This window comes from Perca flavescens, chromosome 24 (genome assembly GCF_004354835.1).
Source record: "Perca flavescens isolate YP-PL-M2 chromosome 24, PFLA_1.0, whole genome shotgun sequence".
NCBI classification, from domain to species: Eukaryota; Metazoa; Chordata; class Actinopteri; order Perciformes; family Percidae; genus Perca; species Perca flavescens.
Window position 1 is genome coordinate 5,130,028 of NC_041354.1, and position 20,061 is coordinate 5,150,088.

A 20,061-nucleotide genomic window follows, 5' to 3' on the forward strand; every position below is an offset into this window, starting at 1 on the left:
ATATGCTTCACATGTTATGAATGAATAGGAAACATTTTCGCACCAAGTGGACCTCGGGGTAGCTAATATTTGAAGCCCTTTTTTTCACACCGTTCATTTTGTTCGTTTGGAAATGAAGGGAAATGTACCCCTTGTGCTTAGACAGTCCATAACTGAGCTACAGTATTGTCAGCCAGTTAGAAACAGCACAAGTGAAATGGTAGCCTCTGTGAAGTTAAGACTACATTTCTGTGTATTATATACGTTATAAGAGGGGCACACCTTTTAAATAGCCTATATATATTACACTGTGGTATGGGCATATCACAAGCCCAATTAGCGGATAAATATTAAAGATAGAATATTAGAAAATATTACAAATTCCTAGGCTGTACGTTGTTTATATGGCATCTAATTCACACAAAAGCCATCAGGGTGCTTAAGTTATTTTATCTCGGCAGAGGAGAAAAACACAAATCCGACTATAATTCAGCTGAAGTGAACTATCGTACCAACAAGGCTGTGATACCCTTCTCTAAAGATCTGGATACTCACCACCATTACGGTGCCCAGAGGGTGGGGACCCTGATAGTAGATCCCATATCCGAAAGAATAATCCTTTATTTAAGCGGATAGCCTGACAATTTCAGATTTAACGCGTACGTGTCTCCTTTTGTGAAATCGCGTTTGAGGGTTGATGGATTATCATTTAATAAGCGGTCCTTTGATTTTTATTTTTTTATTTTTTATTTTTAGCCGCCCTTGCTTGCCATGATAAAATCAATCCGGGCTTCCGGTTGGTTAGGCTTCATCACAGGCTGGGAATGGATGTCCTTATAGCTGTGACTGTCGCAAATTGGCCTGAATGTAGGCTACACTGCACTTCCAGAATAATCCCAATTGACGGAGAGGGACAGTAACCTGTTGTTAGTTGTTATAGGACAAACTTAAATTACATGAAACCTTTGTATTATTATTTGTAAGGCAGATTGGATAAGGAATAGCTTACTTAATATTTAATTGTATTAATTCATAATTCAGATTAGGCTATAGTTTTATTTTGGTAGCTGATTGTCCTATCACTTCCTTAAGGTTTTCATCCTTGGTTATCATAAAATCACTGTTCTTATTCAGTTTCATTTAAAAGTTGCCTACATTAGACCCACAGCTATATTACAGTTGTTTTTTTTACAGAGAATAGCGTATATTACTTTTTTCAAGCTCTTTCAGCAGTTATAGCCTACGTGAAATAATAGAAACCAAACCTATTATTATTATTTAATTTCTATAAGATTCAGTTAAATTAAATTCAAATAACTTTATTTGTCCCCGATGGGCAATTAAGAGACACAAAGAGTAGCACATAAAAGGACAGTTCACAGACAAGGTACAAATAGCCTATGAATAAATATTTAAATAAATACATGGTAATGCATTGCATAATGCTGTGCATTCAAAAGTTATCATCTGTAGTTATTGTATTGGCAGCACAAACATTATAGACTACCGACGATTTGCCTTACATGAAGGCGGATATTGAGGTGTCAGAAAGCTGGCATGTGCTCACGTGGAGAACACATTGGGGTGCAGACATCAGTATACTGTACTCCCTCATTGTTTTTTCTTGTCAATTCATGCCATCTGCTGGACAGTCGGTAAAGTTACACCCAAACATGGTTACGCAACGCCTACATTGTGGAATGAAGGTTGTTCTCTTCTGTAGTTGGGAGTAGAATCCAGCTCTGTGGAATGGTCACAGGAGTTTATAGAAAGCACAAAAGGTGGACAAACTGTTACCTCCACAGCTACCAATATAAACAACTATATAGATACTTTACATGAATGTATTGCATAGTTGAGTGATCCCAAATATGTAGATTAGATTTGGGAAGTGAAAAAGAAGCTAAACAGAGTCACAGTCAATAGAGGTGGATACACCCATAAGCTTGATGTAGCGTGTCACTCTCACGTGGGCGCTCGCGGTTTCACTTCATCATGTGAACATAATAGTAACTCCTACATACTTTTACAAGCAGCCCTTAGTGGGGTACTCATGTATTGTTTTACTGCTTTCCTAATTCAAATCGCTCTAAACACAGTCTTCTGGTTGTCAGAGATGCACAAATCCATAGAGGACAGATGATTAATGCGTCTGTAAAAAATGTATAAAGCATTCTAACTATATATAACACTTTAAAATAGGTCCTTGTAACTGTACGGTAGTAAATTAAACCTTCAAAAACTCTGGTTTGACAGCCAGCATACTTGCAATTGTGTATTCAACCCAAATTATACACATTTGACTGCATGTGTGTGTTTACACAACACACTCAACTCTAAGAAAATTAGATTTAAGGGCATCACTCGAGAATGTTAAATGAATACTGTATTTATGGTTTATAGTCAGCAGAATTAACATATAAAATACTGCTAAGAACACATTTAGAGTTGCAATATATACAGTGTTTCCCTGGTTATATTCCACCAGTTAAACTATGTTTCCAAAGCTGAGTACAGCTTCTCGGCAGCCCTCTGTGACTTTGCTGCATGTTTCATTAGAAGCAAAGTGATGAATTTAGAAGCCTTGGTCAAACAGTGGGACGTCAGAATTAGGTTGTATGTCAAAGGAATGCTTCCACTCGGCATTTGACATATTTAGCCCTTTGTTTCTGGCGGTGCCCCTTTTGGAAAACAGCAAAAACATACAGTTTTTGTGTCTGTTTGTACTGAAAAAACTGAATGTAGATTGTGCAGTACACCTACAAGTTTTCATAATCCTACAAATGAATGTAAACATGAATGCTGGGTAAAAGGATAACACAGGGAAATTAATTCATATTGTTGCCATTTTGGTTTCCTTTGACGGAAAAAATACAGCTTGTCAGTGTCACGCCATTGCACTTAGCTGGTCCCTGGTGGCGGGTATCTTGCTATAGGCCTGAGCTAAATCTATCCCTGTTCTCAAGTGGACGCATTTGTCCGGGCCTTCTTCCATTTCACAACATGATAAGTGATGAGACAGAGAGACAGACTGGATAGTGTGACTAACAGGCTTTCTGTTCATCTGTTAGTCATCAAAAGAAGTTCATTAACCTAGACAGTTACACTGGGATCTGTTTACTGCAGCCAGCTACAGTAGAATCCCATCGCGGCTCCACTAACAGACTTCACAATGAGATTACAAGATTACAGAGTGAACATGTGTTCCTTGTGCTTAATTTGATTAAAACTCCCACTTAACTGCCTGCTATACTGCTCACTTACTGTATGCAGATGAATCAATAGCTTTGCATGACACCACTGCAGTCTTCCCCATAGCTAACATTCATTTGAGTTTATGTAATTCATTAGGCCGTTAAAAAATGTTATCTAATCACATATTATCTAAAAATACAAAATCTAGGAAATGCTTCTCTGAATGAAAGCTGTAGGTCAGGGATACTCAACCTGCTTTGACTTGGGCCACTTTTGCAAAATGGCGGGAGGCCAGAGGCCAGTTAACAAAAAACATTAGTAATATTGATCAGATAAAATGAATAAAAAATGAACAGGCCCATAACTCATCTTTCTTTGAAATTCTTTATTCTTTAAACTTAACTGACTTAATAACTATACTATACAATATCTATATCTCTATATGGTTGCAAGCTAAAAAAAAAATAAAAACGTGATTACATGAGCCATACTTCTCAGATAGTTTTATTTGAATACATTTTTTTGGGCCAGTGGTTCACAAGAAAGAAAGAAAAAAGTAAATAGTGTTATTGTCTTGACCCCTTAAATGTATATCATGACCACTTATGTCCCAACCCCCAGGTTTGGGACCACTGTTTTAATGCATTCCAGGAGTCATTTTTTTGGTCTACACCCCTCCCACAACTTGCCTCAACCACTTCTACTCAATTAGTAATTTGTTACGTTTCGTTACAGAAAACAGAGCTCAAATCACAGACATTAACATGAACATTTTGCGTGGTTAAACAAGAAGGTGGAGACAGGGAATAGGGACAGACAGAGCTGAGCAGGAGCAAAAGAGTAAGATTTTCCAGTGGAGCAAAAACCCTCTTGTGCAAAACTGAAAGGTCAATATTGACTGCATTTAATTCTGGAGGATATACTGGTATTTCTGCTGCCTCCTTGATACATTTCTTGGTCCAAAATTGTGTGTTTGCATGCTATACAGTATAATGGACTATAATATAGCTGATCAACAATGTTTATGCCAGATCTTATAGAGATGATAAGTAGTTTATATGGATTACTGGCCTTTTTACAAACTGAGTGGTACAGTATACTCTTTTAACCTTGATATGGTTTGGGAAGAGCTTTTCAAATCGCAGACTGGTTCACCAAGTTACCAGGCACACGTCAAACACAGACATGTAAAGTGATGTCACATGACTAGGCAGGGCCTATAGGTGTGGTAGCTCGTCTGCTAAACAGGGATTACAGGGGCACAAACCTCTCTCTTCGTCAACATCCCTCCTCCTACCACTTCAAAACACAAAAGAGAAAGTTGAAAGAGAATGGGAAGAATCTGTAGACACAGGTACGTGTTAAATGGCTATTGATGCATTTATAATCAATGAAGAGTTTCTGTATGTTGTTAGAACAGAGAGACACAGCCTTTTAAAAGCACTAATCCCTCTTACTCAAGAAGGAGTGTAAGCTTATTTGGAACTGAGCATTACTGCTTGAACAACATGGCTGAAACAGACAGGGGCTGCATGGATCTTGTCCTGTATGAGTACAGATACATTGTCAGTGGATAAAGATAGCTTTTTTTTAATGGCGTCATTGTAGTTTTAATCTAATAGATGTTAACTATAGACCAGGCTCAGTTTATCAGAAAAATATGAAGAGTATTTCTGTTTCTGTCAACAGACCAATGATCCTTGTGTTGATATAGCCTACTGTACTTTTGGATCAAACTACATAATGTAGCTTACTCTAATACTTGTGTTTAGCATGAATAGTAAGAAAAAGGAATAGGAACAAATACATGAATAAAGTAAGGAGAAAATAGTCAATTAACAGCTAAATGATATAGGCTAATAAATGATTACAGTTGTGTGCATTTCATAATGTAAGACTGACAAATGTAACATATTCATTTTAAATGTAGCTGAGATACAATGCATTCAATCACCACGTGACTATATCATTGAATATGTACATTAAGTTTGGTTTAATTCAGCACTGTATTTTCCTCTATGGATGCGCGCGTGACAGTGGCACGCGCGTGTCGATGAACAGATACACGCAGCTGTTTTGTTGGCACGCTCCGGTGAACTCCTAGTTTAAAATACACCGAGGGCGTTGGCTTTAATCAAACTGTTTAAAGAGGATGTTCCTGTGTAATGTTAGAGAACCGCACAAGGTCAGAGGTGAAAACGGAGAGTGGTTGGGAGGCGACGACTGTCCTCATACTTTATCTTAACAGCGCCGGCCGGCTCGGCTGTTTGGAAGTTGCTCCGTAATTGTCAGGGAAACCCAACAAAAGTCGCCAACGTTGACATTCGTGCCTGTGGGCTAGTTAAGGTTTCAGCACGTTGGATGTGTTCCTCTTCCGCGTGGAAACATTTCGCTTGTTGGATTTAGGATGGTCGTGATGTTTCACGTTTGAGGAAAACGGCTTTTCAGGTAACCGTTGACATTTGACGCAATGTTTAATTGCCCTTGGGTTTGGCATTTCATAGGCTTGGAACGTGAAGGAATGCATAGCATATCCTGCAGTGTGGAAAATAAAACGCAAGGGATTATTTGTAAGGCTGTGCTCGATTGAAGAAATTCTTAGTCGACTAACAATCATTCATTTGTATCGACTAATCGATTAGTTGATTTAATCGACAGATCTGTAAATCTGAGTTTCTCCGCAAAGAGTCATGCAAAAGCACCACTTTAATTCTTGTGTTTACCAGAGATGTGCTCCTACGTTTCTTGGAAATAAGTCATTCAGCATGAAAAAAGCATAAAACATGACTAATGGACTAAAGAAATCTAAGATGACCAAAGACCAAAACGACCGATTAGTCGACTAATCGACTAAGAGGGAGCAGCCCTAATTATTTGGACCAATACTAAAAACAAAGATGTGGCACTCAGGTTTACTATTATAGTGGGCGGGTTCTGTTCAGCAGAGCAATAGTTCTTTTTTAGTTTTTTATTTGAGTAGACAGTGAATTAGAGCTGATCGATGATAACTCTATTAGGCAATGAACAGAAATGAGCAACCCTTTTGATAATTGTCTTAAAAATAAAGTTTGAAGCAAAGAGCCAGTGAGTCCTTTTGCTGTTATTATTCATCTTCTGTGATTGCAAACGGAATATATTTGGGTTTTAAACTGTTGGTTGGACGAAACAAACAATCTGAATATGTCAACTTGGTCTTAGGAAAGTTCTTTTGGGATTTTTTCCCCCCTACAGTGAGATTTACAGGTCTATCTATGGGAGTTAGAGTCAGGCCTTCAAATCTCATTCTTCAAATGTTTTAGAGCAGCTGTTAGACATTTCACACTGGCACCAAGAGTCAGGAAACCCTGTCACTGACTGCATGGTGTTCCTGCAACGATGGCTTGAACACCCTCCTCTCTCTTAGACATCATTTGGGTGTGAGGTAATATGAGCTAGGCTGTGTTGTTGTTTTTTTTCTGACACTGAAAAATGTAATTATTGAATATATTCTTTACTTTTCAGGCGGTTTACCTGACATTTGGAACAGATTCAGATCTGGAGAGGCTTTTAAATTCCCCTGAAATCCATTGAGATGGATGAGCAGGTGAATCCATTGGAGAGAGACCACTCTCTGTCTGTGGTTCTGCCAGGGGGGCTCGAGAAGAATGCCACAGTGCATGGAAGGTAGGACATATTACAGTTTTTTTTTTTTCTAGGCTGTGTACAGATTGTGTACAGTTTTCACAGGTAAAGTTCCATGACCATAGGCGTCTTTAATTCTTAAATTGAATGTTAATGCCACTTGTTTATGCCCTGGACCTGTCTTGGTCCAATGCTTGTTTAGAGTGCATTATGGGAAATTTAGGATCCAGTGTTCTTGGAGCCTGACCCATATTAGAGGCTAAAATCCGGATCTCGGCCTCATCTGCATTGATTTTAATCGTCCTTTTTTTATCTTTTTTAACCTTGTCTTGGCCTCAGCCACTATTAGATATTGAGTTTGCAGATGGACAGATCTCTGTTGTTCTTAAAGAAACTCCTGTAGAAAGATATTTAAATCTCTCTGGAACATAGTTTTATGATAAGCTTGCACCTTTATACAATAACTTGACAAGTGTGAATTTCATGACATTAGAGAATCACCAGATATAGCTTTTTTATGGTCACTTCTTTTCTTTGAATTTTTCTCCTCCCTAATAGTAAACCAGTGATGGACCTACTGGTGACCCTTTGTGCAAGTTACCATCTGAATCCGTCAGACTACACTGTTGAGGTTCTCTCGCTCAACAAGAACAACATCAGCTTCAAACCAAACTCTCCTATTGGCTCACTGGAGGCGGAGAAGATTGTGCTGAAGCCCAGAGGGATGGAGGAAAAGATCAGGAGGCCGTACATGCCTGAGGTAAAAACAAGACAGAAAGTTGTTTCTATTAACAAAAGCATAATTTAAACCATACCTAATGGGAAATCTATATTTATTTTGGTGTATTTTAAGTAGACTTTCATTTCATAGTTGCATAAGATGAATAGAAGTTTTATTTTATTTCTGTGTCATGCCAAACATTTGCCCCCATCCCATATGGGATTACAAGACCCCACCATTCTATTTAACATACATACTCGCATATACAAATCATGTGGAGAAATGCATGAATTCTTTTGAAGAAACAACTCGCACATCCAAACCAATTCTTCTGTGCAGGTGCGTTGGACGATAACATCAGTTTAGGTCCGGAGGGACCGAAACGTTAGTTTTTCTAAATAAAAGGTGATGCTATAGCTAGAGCAGAGTGCAAGATTTTCTTCCCTTTTTTTCAAGTAGAAACCGTTTCTTTGCAGGCATCTGTGCGTCTGTTGATCAACTACAATAAGTCCCATAAGGCCGTGGTGCGGGTGAATCCCAGAGTGCCCCTTGAGATGCTGCTACCAGTTGTGTGTGACAAGTGCGAGTTTCAAGTAGAAACAACCGTCTTACTGAGAGACTCTCAGTGCCAAGAGCCGCTGGACCTGAACAAGACCTTAAATGAGCACGGACTGAGGGAAGTGTTTGCCAGAGACACAGCTGGCCACCAACACAAACCCACAACACCTGAAGCAAGTATGTTACAGGACACATTGATATGAAAGTTCCTATTCCATACACTATATATATATATATATATATAATCTCTTTAGTCAGTACAGATCCTCGGAAAAATCACACTATAATCACTTACATTTTTTTAAGTGTAATATTGTTCAATGAAAATTAGAATAATGATACAAATGATACAGTTACATATTGTGCAGCCCTAGTTTTGAGCTTAATTTTGTAATTTTGGTGCTCTGACAAAACACAGAGGTGATCGTAGCTTATTTGAAATGTTTAGAAGATGTTTAATCTCTACAGAATACCTACTCATAGATATATCTGTCAATACTGTTCAATCTGACCTGATAATGGTTTGTTTTTCTGTCTGAAACAGCTGTCATGCCAACAGCTGTCATCCCACCACCTCCACTACAAGGTAACACATTTGTATTTATTTGTATTTATTATAAGGATCCCCATTAGCTGACGCCTAGACAACCAGCTAGTCTTCCTGGGGTCCAAGACAACATTTAATCAGACAATATTAAAACATTTCATAACATATACTGAAAATAAAAAAGAAACTAAATACCACAATATCTGATTACAAAACTAAAAGAAAAGAAGAAAACTACAAAGAAGAAGAATTACAATTAAAATTAAATGAAAACAGTAACAAACCAAGCAAATAGAGAAATATCTTGAAAACGAAGTTATATATTACAGTATGTTACATGGCTAACATTAAGGTAGCTCACATTGAAATAGACAAAAACCTCATGATAAATAATTTAAATGACGGTAAGATTTGACTTTCTTTTTAAAATATACCTTTCCTGTAATAAAACGAATGTTACTTGGGATTTTATTTCACAAAGAACTTGCTCTATCAATGAAATGTTTCAAGTTATTGGATTTTGGTAAATTCATTCATTCACAGTCTCAGTATTATTCAGCCTTTCTGGTTCATACCGATCAAGATCTTTTCTTTGTTATATAGACCTGCCAAAGAAGGAAAAGAAACCGAAGGACAACCCAGGATTCCTCAGCTTATTCAGAAGAAAGAAAAGAGCAGAAATGGTACAGTATGCTGTCAGCTAGTGGGAGCTGTGTAAATCTCCACTGTATTTTCGTAAACCTTCTCTTCGCTTGGGACCAAATATTTTACATGTCTCTCTTTTGTAGGAGGGGGCAAGGAGTGCCCCAGCTTCTCCTGGGTGCAACAAACCAGTGGGAGTCAGTATGAATGTGCAGGGTGTCTCCACCTCTACCACCCTGCCAACAGATATGCCCCAGAAGAGACGAGCCCCTCAGCCACCCATGGGTGCATCCCAGAGCGTCCCAAACAACCTCGCCACCTGTCACGTAGGAGGCTCACAGGTGGGTTGGCAGTAGGGAGTGAAGTCTTCTATTCTTGTTGTTGTTCTTCTTCCTCGTTTTTTCCTACTTCCTCCCTCCATTTCTGTTCAAATCTAGGCTAAAGACACATTTGTATTTACTGGCCTTTTTAACACACAAATCTCTCAATTTGTTATCATGTCTATAATGCTGTAATTTGTTAATTGCCTATTGTTGTTGTCATTGGGATGTTCTTTTTGTGTTTTTCTTTCTATTTTTTTATTTTTACATTTTAATGTTCCTGTATACAGCACCTTAGTGCTTCTTTTGTACAGCACATTGGTCAGCTTAAGCTGTGTTTTGTATGTGCTCAAGAAATATTTACTTACTTACTTCACTTCCACCAAGGCAAGGAAGTTTGTTGGTCTATTAGTCAGCAGAATATCTCAATCACTACTTAATAGATTTAAAAAAAAAATCAGATGGAAAATTAGAGCATGGGGGGCATTTTCTTTTGGTATTTACAACTTTCAATGTCTGTCAAAGCATGAAAAAACACTGGAATAAATGTGATGCCACCTAAAGTCATTGTCTCTCTGTAGAGGTCTGCAGAATCCACCCTAAGGAGTACCAAGAGGAGGGCCCCACCCCCTCCCTGTGCAAACAGCCAGCAGGAGCTGCAGGCACACGCAGAGGTTAAAGGTAAAACCTTTAGTGATTGAGATTTAGAAGAAGGGCTATTGGATGCTAGGGCTGGGTATTGCTGATACCAATACCGTAACTTCGATACCAGTTCCTGCACGATTCTTTTTTTCGATACCGATTTTTATAAAATCCATTTTAACAAAAAGAAATTCCAACATCACAACATTATTTTTCAGCTACTACGTAAACCCTGTCTCTGTTTGTCCTGCCTGTCTCTACGAACTGTAATGCTGGACAGCCAATCACAGACATTATTAGATCTTGGCAGAAGCATGCTGCATGCTTATTGACTCACTGTTACCGTGCGATTTACTCCTCAGGTTTTGAGATTTGGTATTGAATGACGAGGCATTTTTCGATACTCAATACTTTAGAGGCAATTCGGTCGGTGCCTAAAAAGTATTGAACTCGGTACCCAGCCCTACTGGGTCCTGTGCTGGACACATTTTAATTTCAGTATGATTGAGATCTATTGGCTATTTAAAGGTAAACATTAGGGTCAGTACCATTTCATAATAGTCAATGCAGAGTTACAATTGACTGTCCTAATGCAGGGTGATCCCACGGGTGAGCTTTCTGTTTATTTTGCCATCTGCTGGTGATTGTGAAGGCAGCATCATTGAAATAGCAGAGGATATGAAATATGCTGGTAGGATAATCCCAATTGACCTTTTACAGTATTTCAGTGGAAATCAAATGGGTTTAGAGTGGGGCGAATTCTTGTATCTGCCAAATCCTCACGGCTTCAGCCAGTGCCACGCGAGGTCAAGAGAGATTGAAGTTAAATCAAGATTAAAATGTCAGCGCGGATACCCTCAAACAAGAAGATTTAGCAGTTAAATCCAGCGCAAACCGCAGCTTTTATCAGTCAGAACAATTTAACCCTGTTCAGGGCAATTAAAGTGACCCGGTGAGCCTTGTTCATAGAACACACTGGCTTCAGTCTGTTCCAAGATAAATCCCTCTATTGTCCAAGCTTTCATTCCCGTGCATTAGTCTGTCTGATACGCTTTCCCCACCTGGGTTCAGGTTTTCTCTTTCTACTGATTTGCTTTCACGACCTGAATGGACAATGACCGTTCTTTTTATTCGACGTAGGTTATTAGTGATCTGCAATTATGTGAGAAACACTTCATTGTGCACTCGGGCGGCACGGGTTTAAAAAAAGACAAAGTAAAAGAAAAGAGAAAAAGTTAAGTCTAAACTTTTAGTGTACCAATTATCTGACTTAATTGCCCTTCCGCAGTGTCAGTGTCTTAGTTCACTCCCTTGTTTTCTTTTAGCCATGATGGTGCAACACACTGCTGAGTTGGTATTAATCCTCGGCTAAAAAAAACCAACTCCCAGCCAAGAGTTGATGAGCACATTCTTGATCCTGTCCTCCCACACTTACATAATCATGGTCTGTGGAAGTTCTAAATAGCATTTTCACATTAGACCAGAGATCTTCAATAGGGGGTCCTTACAGTCACTGCAGGGAGGGGGGCTTCTAAATTGTCAATTTTTGAAGTTTTTTCAAACATTAAAAGGTCTTTACATAGTTCCAACATATTATTAGGAAATATATAACTCCCCACTGATGATAGGCTTACTGGCATATAGGTAAGGTAGTCACTAAGATAGCCACACACAAATATAGTTAATCTTAAGGGTGCACTGTGCAACGTGTATGTGTAACATTAAAAGATGATTTTAAAAAGTCATGCCAACAATTATTATTTGAGTAGCTTGGTATTCTATGCAAAGAAAGTATAAAGGCTTTAGGCCGCCCTACACGTTATTATAGGCCCAGTTTAATATACAATATATGTAGTAGGGGGTCCTTGCTCCCTCTCTATTTCAGTTAAGGGGTCCTTGGTCTTAAAAACCTGGAAGGCCCCTGCATTAGATGGAAGACATTTTCTTTTATTGTTGTTTTCATACTTGATACTTTGTTACCAAACCGGCTTTTGCGTCAGTATGGGACTTCCCTGTAAACTGTTGTGACTGAGCCTTTTTTTCCTCCCTGCTTACAGACTCTGTGTTACCTGAAGGGGGTGATTGAGGGCTGCTGCTGCTGTCTCCTTTTCCTCTCCTCCTTCCACCATCCCCATTCCTCCTCTCCATCCTCCTCCTGCGTTGGCATCTTCTTCCTCCTTCCCGTCTTAGTGGCTTTAATGGATGTCTGTCACTGTTGCCTGCTGCACTTAAAATGCTATTTATTTGTCCTGTTTTTATTTTGTCTGCATATTCTGCTCATCCTTTTGTCGTTTCTTTGGGAAATTCTGTTACTATTCTTCTTTTGTCTTTAAGTTTTTGTCCTTTTTGGTATGTTTTCCTTTCAGTGGATTAGACTTTGTAAACTAACTGCTGTGCCTTTTACTTTAAAAACAGAAGTCAGATCAACATTAGTTTTTGTTAAATGAATCCACTCTTGACACATCTATAAGCAATTATAATTTTTCCAGACCCCTTTGTAAAATGATAAATGTACTCTTTACCAAAATTGTGTTTTTATGTTACATGCTCATGTCTTTCTTAACTATACAGTTCTACTTATTGTATATTAATGTTTTAAATATATTTATCTTTCCTTTTATTTAATCTTGATTCTTCTGATGATTTGTTTAGACATTATGCTTTTTTCAAAATGTAATGTTTTACAATTTTATATGCAGGGTTTAGTCATTATTAATTAGTATTTCTCTTATTAAAATAAAATTCATTTAAATAAAATCATTTATTTCATTTTTAAAATGTTTTTAGGTCTAAAAGGGTTGAGGTTATAAAAAAGAAAAGTTGATGTTCATTTGTTACCTGTTTCTTACGTGTTTGGGGGTATTTAAAGATAAATATTGCAGTTTATGGTGCAGAACTGCTATTGGAAATATAGCAATTTCTGTGAGGTTTCAACATTTTATGATGTCATTAAAACCCTTAATTTGAATAATTCAGCCTTTCCTGTTTCTCCAGGGACTGTAGATTCCCTAAACGCTGTGGAGGAGCTGAGTGAAACCGATGAGTCACACTCTGTAAACCTATCACTCCCCTCATCTTCATCACTCCATCTGTCGCATCCACGGTCATCCTCATCCTCCTCACGTCCATCATTTGCTCATCTGCATAAAGTGGCTGATCCGTATCTCCCTTCGTTTCGAGGGAAAGACTTATCTGACGCCCGCTGTGCTCTTGCTAAAGTCCTGACGTCTTCCATTTCCAAAGGAACCCTGACCAAACATTTGAGGAACTCCGCCACCTTCCCAAAATCCTACAGTGGCTCCTCCTTTATGTCCATGACTCAGAGGTGTTCTGATAACGGGGCTTTCTGTGCAGAACATGAATCTGTTCTAACATCCAACCTCCCTACTGAGCATGAGTGGGAGGATCCCGCACAGAAGAAAGGAATGACCACGTTCAAAGTGGTCCCCTTGAATAAACAGCAGTCCCATAATGCAGCACTCACCCCAGACCAGAGAACAGTAGAAGATAACCCTGAGAGTGAAGCTTCTCCTGAATTTGGGAGAAATCTAACCGAGACTGAGGAGGATCCATGTTCTCCTGACACATCGGAGACTGAAGCACCTTTGCAGAGTCCAGAAACCTCTTCTGGAGACACATCAGAGACTGAAACACCTTTGCAGAGTCCAGAACCTTTTTCTGAGGACAGATCAGAGACTGAAACACCTTTGCAGAGTCCAGAACCCTCTTCTAAGGACAGATCAGAGACTGAAACACCTTTGCAGAGTCCAGAACACTCTTCTGAAGACAGATCAGAGACTGAAGCACCTTTGCAGAGTCCAGAACACTCTTCTGAAGACAGATCAGAGACTGAAGCACCTTTGCAGAGTCCAGACTCCTCGTCTAAGGACAGATCAGAGACTGAAACACCTTTGCAGAGTCCAGACTCCTCGTCTAAGGACAGATCAGAGACTGAAACACCTTTGCAGAGTCCAGAACCTTTTTCTGAGGACAGATCAGAGACTGAAACACCTTTGCAGAGTCCAGAACCCTCTTCTAAGGACAGATCAGAGACTGAAACACATTTGCAGAGTCCAGAACCCTCTTCTAAGGACAGATCAGAGACTGAAACACCTTTGCACAGTCCAGAACCCTCTTCGGAAGAGATTGAGGCTTCTGACAGGCCAGCTTCTCTTCCGCCTCCACATGATCCAGACTGTCGGGATAGTCCAGTCTCGCCTCTTTCTGACGTTGGGGACACGGTTCAAAAGCAGACGGAAAAGGAGGAACCTGAAGTCCCATGTGAGGCATCACTAGCAGCACCGTCAGACTGCAGCGATGGAGAACTCAGCAGGGACCATCCAACCAACTCAGCGGACCAGACGGAGTGTCAGAGCCCCAGTGGACAGTCTGTCAGTACAGACGTGGACCGGTGTGCTTCATACACTGATGAGAAAGAAGTCGAGGAGGAAGCGGTACAAGAAGAGGAAGAAGAGGAGGACTTTTTCCCTCCCCCTCCTCCACCTGTCTTCTTTGAAGACATGGAGGCCATAGAGGAGAAGCGAGAAGATGCTACAGCTTCCTCTCTGCCATCCAGATTTGCACAGGCAGTAGCAATGGCCGTGCAGAGGTCCCGTCTCCAGAGTCACGACAAAGGTTTAGGCCCTCCAGCCCCCAGTGGTCCACACAGTACACTTCCCTCATCACCCAGGTCCACTTACCAATACGGTGAGTACCACTGACCAGTTATTGTTTTTATAATTATAGCTCTAGAGTCTAGTGCTCCGGCTTTGATGTGATCCAAATACACAGCAGCCCATTAACACTAAAACAGTCTCCAAAGAGATAATCTGCAAATTGTTGCTTATGGAGAGCGTAAAGGCCCTGAAAACCTATTTTCTCTAACAGCTTCATTTTACTAGAGCTGGGACAATATGCTTTTGTCCCGAATCGATTTATTCACAATACATGGGTGCCAATTTGATTTTGTATTGCGATTCAATAGCATTGAGCATTGAAATTTTCTTTTCCTTCTTTAACAAAAACAGAAGGCAAATAATACACTTCTAGAGACAATATATCATGGGACGTTTGTCTTTCGAGGCATTTATTTCATTTGTAAGGAAGTAAATGAGAAAAAAGAAAACGGATATGATGTTGTCGTCGCCGCCAGCGGTACCGTATAAACAGAAAATATTTAGGTGAGACATTGGTAAAAAAGAAAATAAATAAAAAAAACAATAGGATTGCAAAAATCTCGAATCCTACCGATTCTCGATTTATTTTTACTTAATTGTACTGATGAAGGGTCCTACATTAACACAATTTGGGTTATGACAATAACAGAAGATCATAATCATGTTCAGTAGAGCAGGAATAACTTGTAGGTGCATGTTTTTTATTCTTAGTGAAACTTCACAGTACACACATAATTATTTGAAAGAAGAAATTCTAACAGAAAAAGAGGGATTTTTTTTGGCTTTCTTGGCATGGATCTGAGCTGACATGGAGACACTGAATGCATAATGACAAGTATATTTCTGGACATTTGATGTCTGACTGTCCATGACCGTGTGTCCTGGGGCCCTTTTTATTCCTTGCCTATGGAGGATAGAAGTGATGTAAATATGTCTCTGTTTTTAATCTCTCTCTGCTGCAGGTGCCTGACTGGCTTCCTCACACGTCTTTGAATAGAAGTCCTTGTTTAGGGTGAGGAATCAGAGCGAGGACACCAGTCTCAGCATGTGTTTAAATCCCAAACAAGATGCCAGCTGAATAATTTCTAAGACAAACTGCATCAGTTTTACAAGCAGCTGACTTGGTTTCTATGATTTATTTTTATTATCTCTTTTGATTTTGTGCAAGACACCTTTTATGTTGGACTTTTATGTTCACAGGTTGAACATAAACATTTTCTGTTGTCAAGTAAGCCAAATGTACAGGACATGAGTTGTTGAACTGACAATGTCCTGTTGTTTTTTCTTTACTTCCTTTTTGAATTTCCATTGAAGATGTGCCAAGGCCGGACACAACGCTGACGTGAGAGCTTTTTAGTTTTTGTTTGTGTAAAACAAAAGAAATGATGTACTCGCAATAATATGCTTATTCTATGTTTGTGCCAGAATTAGTTTTTGTCCCTGAGGGTCTACATTTGTATGCTTTAAGACATGAAGAATGCAGTAAAACTCATGAACTCAGTTTCAGACAGGTTTGTTGTTTAGTCACCAGGTGGCAGAAGAGCATTGTTTCTAAAAAAACAAACAAAAAACACTATGAATATCCTGACACTATCCATTTGTGAGGTCTTCTTTATCATATGAATTCTGGTGGATGTATCACAAGTGACACACTTTGTATATTTTTTAAAAGGAAAAAAACAGTAAATATTGTTTTCTAATTATTCAGGATAATGAATGGACATAAAACCTTATTCTAATATTTAATTATCTTTAAATTTTTCCATCTCTGCCAAATCAATTTCAAGGAATAAAAAAATGGTGCCTTATATAATTAATGGGGACATTAATTTGCTGCATTTCCAGCAACAACAAAAAAAAAACCTTGGAAGCATCAGTTTTATGCCAAGCATCTCAACACCTTCCTGAATAAACTCAGTCCACTTTGCTCACATGCACACACTGTTATGTCTTTAACGGACCCATACCTCAGGGCAATACTGCATAGCTATACTTGGGTGCCAAAAGAATTCACACTACTATACGTATTGATCCAGCCCTGGCCTTGGAGGAACTGCAAGGAGCTATGCGAGGTAGAGACCTAGCCAGAATCGCCTGTGGCTAAAGCTCCACGTTTGCCAGGCCTGGACTGAGTGGGCTTGCTTCAAGACTTTCTTTCTCTCTCTAACATTCCTTGCTCCACCTGAGGAGAGAGAGAGAGAGAGCGAGAGAGAGGGAGAGAAAGAGAGGAAGAGGACGGGTTGCTGGTGGATGATGGGAGGTGACCGCTGACCCTGTCGTGTTTCTGCGGCGCTCCCCCCGGAGGGGGCGCCCGGCCCTCAAGGGCACAGCCGTGTCACGATGCCGTTGTCATGGAGAATGCCATTACCGCCCCTAAGGGAGAGAGCCATGTCTAACGTTTTTCTCTTTTTTTTTTTTTTTTTTTTAAGTCTGTGGAAAAAGAAACACATGCTGGAGAGAAGCTCTTTTTCTGCCCAAAGCAATGATATCCAATGTAAGTGACAACTCTGGCATTATCCTTTTTAGCAGGGAAAGGTTGCATTTCAACCTGAGCAGCAAAGCTCATGAGTATGCAGACAAAAGAGAGCTGGATTTATAATGCGATGTAAAATGAAATGCTACTCTTGTCATGTACATTTACGATCCAGTGCGTGGCACAAGACGCTTTCAGCACAGATGAACCTTTGAACAAAAACCGACGTTCACACAAAGAGGTTTTGTTGATTATTGTCTCAGGAGACGCGGTGGAGAGAGACGTGAACAAACATGGTATTCTGAATCGTGGAGGAAACTTGAGTCACATGAACACATCCTGGTTCAAACAAACGGATGAGGAGGCCTTGATATGAATGCACCACCACTCAGTGGATCACTCTTTTCATACACACCTGAACAAACATGGATCATTTGGCCACACCTACCCATGCTTTTTTTAAATCAAGCTCACCTTGTGTTTACATTATAGCCATGTATGAATATATATTTTGTATGTCCACATACTGCATAGCGTGCACTCATTTTACCAACATTTTAATCACCTTACCCGACACATACTATAACCTCAAAATAAAATGAAAAACATTTTTTGACAGAGAAATAGAAATTACATAATAAATAAAAAGATTAATAATAAATGATAATACATGAAAACAATAACATTGTATATTCAATAAAGAAAAGTACCATTAGACAGCTATTTACCCGATTCCTTCCATTTCTTAGAAAAAAATACACTTAGAAAACAAAAAAAGGGGGGAAATTATTGTTATTATGTAGTCTAATGCATTCTGCTTATTGATATTTCCATACAAAGCATGTTAAAAAGATTGTTGGGTTGTTGGGTTGATACTCCCAAGGAATATTAATCGTAATAATTTAGGGCAACAGGGTATTTCTATATTAAGTAAATGGCACAGAGTGGAAGTACCCACAACTGTGCAACAGCAGGACACTCCCAGTGCATTTGTAAAAAGAAAATGATGTAAGAGTTTGAAATCTATTAGTTATTGAGCAGAATTATTTTGTTCTATTGTCTCGCTTATTGCAAACTGTTTGAAAGTCGATGTCATTAGATCACCATTACAGATCTGGTGGAAAGTAAAAGACTATTGACAAATTGATTTCAATAGGAGTGCAATAAAGAAATCAGGAGTCGGTTTCACAAAGATAGACTTTGACATGGCTTCTGCATCTGTTGCACAAAGCTGTCCACTTCTCAACTCTGTTAGGACTCATTTGCCGTGAAATTTAGAAAAAGTGATTAGTTTTTGTTAAAACCTTTTCTAAAAACTCTTTTTTTATTGAAAAACTTTATTATTCGTCAATCATACAGTAAAATATAGTGAAGTTCCATCTCTGAGTTGAACCCATCCTAAGCATTAGGAGCAGTTTGACAGCCACATAGCGCCCGGGGAGCAAACTTGGGGGTTCAGTGTCTCGCTCAGGGACACTTTGACATGTGGCCGGAGGAGGTCAGGGGATCGAACCGCCAATCTTGCGGTTGAGGGCCGACCCGCTCTATCTCTGAGTCACAGCCACCCAAACATGGCTGACCGAGTCGACACGTCAAACTGGTCAGCTCTGTTCACTCCAGCAGAAAACGTTTGTTTCCTGGAAGATTTTGGAACAGTTACAAGGACATTTTACTAACAACGACAAACCACAAATTCATTTGGCGCCACTGGTCAGCAGTGTCTGATTGTTACCATGGAAGCATTGGCCCTTACTTAGCCTCAGGTCAGGTTTTAAAAAAAGCTCTTTATTTTCTTAAAATTATCTTGGATTAGCCAAATTAATACTGGCTTTACAATACACCCTAGTCTAACATATCTTTGTGAAACCGGCCCTAGCCCTTTTACATCAAGAAGGCTCGTGGAGTTCAGAGGGAAGTTGACAGAGATATATATAATAAAAAGTTTCCTGACGAATTGCATGGCATTTAGAAATCATTGAACCTTCTTATTCCCTTTGTCATCCCACTTACATGATAAGACATGGATACCTTTAATACTCCACTGAGAAAAATTAAAATTCTACACTCATGACTTGGCCCACACACTGTAGCTCACTGCAAGTACACACACACACACACACACACACACACACACACACACATACAAAAACCACCAAACTCAGATCAATAAAACAATAGCTGGCCCACACAAACAGTGGTAATACACATTTATCATTTATTTATTCCTTCATCTCTTCATTCATCTCTATTTAGCTATCCATCAGATGCATCTGCCTTGTGGTTTGAAGATGTCCACGAGCTGGTAGAAGTCAGAATGTGATTATAAAACAGTGAGTAGGCCCGAGGCGTGCCTCACTGGATCCACTGTGTCTGCATGTGTGTCAGGGGCGCACATGTGCATTGTAGACTACTAATATATGTGTGTTTACATGGCACCTCCGTGCTAGGCTAGAAATAATCAATAGATGAATCACCCAAAGCAGTGTAGCTCTCCACAGGCAGTGTGGTGCAGCTTAATGCTATTCTTTCCATTCACCTTGGGAATGGCATCCATCAGGCCTCCCCCCAAAGTGAGGTACGGCTGCCTAAAACATCAGCACTGCTTGAGGGGCTGCTTGGAAAGTGATGCAGGGAGAGCACAGTTGACCTCTCACCTCCTCCATGTTTGTGCTCGCTTCCCTCCTCTT

At 39.5% G+C, this 20,061-nt stretch overlaps 1 protein-coding gene across 3 annotated transcripts; it reads left to right on the top strand.

Annotated features, from left to right (window-relative positions):
- The first annotated feature begins 5,234 nt into the window (after positions 1 to 5,234).
- On the top strand, positions 5,235 to 16,602 carry LOC114550992 (cordon-bleu protein-like 1). 3 transcript variants are annotated; one of them, XM_028572059.1, is made up of 11 exons: positions 5,235 to 5,622; positions 6,676 to 6,837; positions 7,354 to 7,555; positions 7,993 to 8,251; positions 8,619 to 8,660; positions 9,225 to 9,304; positions 9,410 to 9,604; positions 10,165 to 10,264; positions 13,220 to 14,932; positions 15,864 to 15,913; positions 16,216 to 16,602. In XM_028572059.1, exons 2-10 carry the CDS (start codon positions 6,746 to 6,748, stop codon positions 15,869 to 15,871), a joined length of 2,691 nt encoding a protein of 896 aa, XP_028427860.1. In that variant the 5' UTR covers positions 5,235 to 5,622; positions 6,676 to 6,745; the 3' UTR covers positions 15,872 to 15,913; positions 16,216 to 16,602. The 3 variants fall into 3 exon arrangements, with proteins under 3 accessions (XP_028427860.1, XP_028427858.1, XP_028427859.1); XM_028572057.1 differs by having other exon boundaries at positions 15,864 to 16,602; XM_028572058.1 differs by lacking the exon at positions 5,235 to 5,622 and adding an exon at positions 6,511 to 6,595 and having other exon boundaries at positions 15,864 to 16,602.
- The last annotated feature ends 3,459 nt before the right edge of the window (positions 16,603 to 20,061 follow it).

Coding starts and splice junctions, on each gene's coding strand:
- LOC114550992 (XM_028572057.1), top strand. CDS start 6,746: ATGGATGAGCAGGTGAATCCATTGGAGAGAGACCACTCTCTGTCTGTG. Junction 7,556..7,992: donor GGAGGCCGTACATGCCTGAG/GTAAAAACAAGA, acceptor GTTTCTTTGCAG/GCATCTGTGCGTCTGTTGAT. Junction 9,605..10,164: donor GTCACGTAGGAGGCTCACAG/GTGGGTTGGCAG, acceptor GTCTCTCTGTAG/AGGTCTGCAGAATCCACCCT.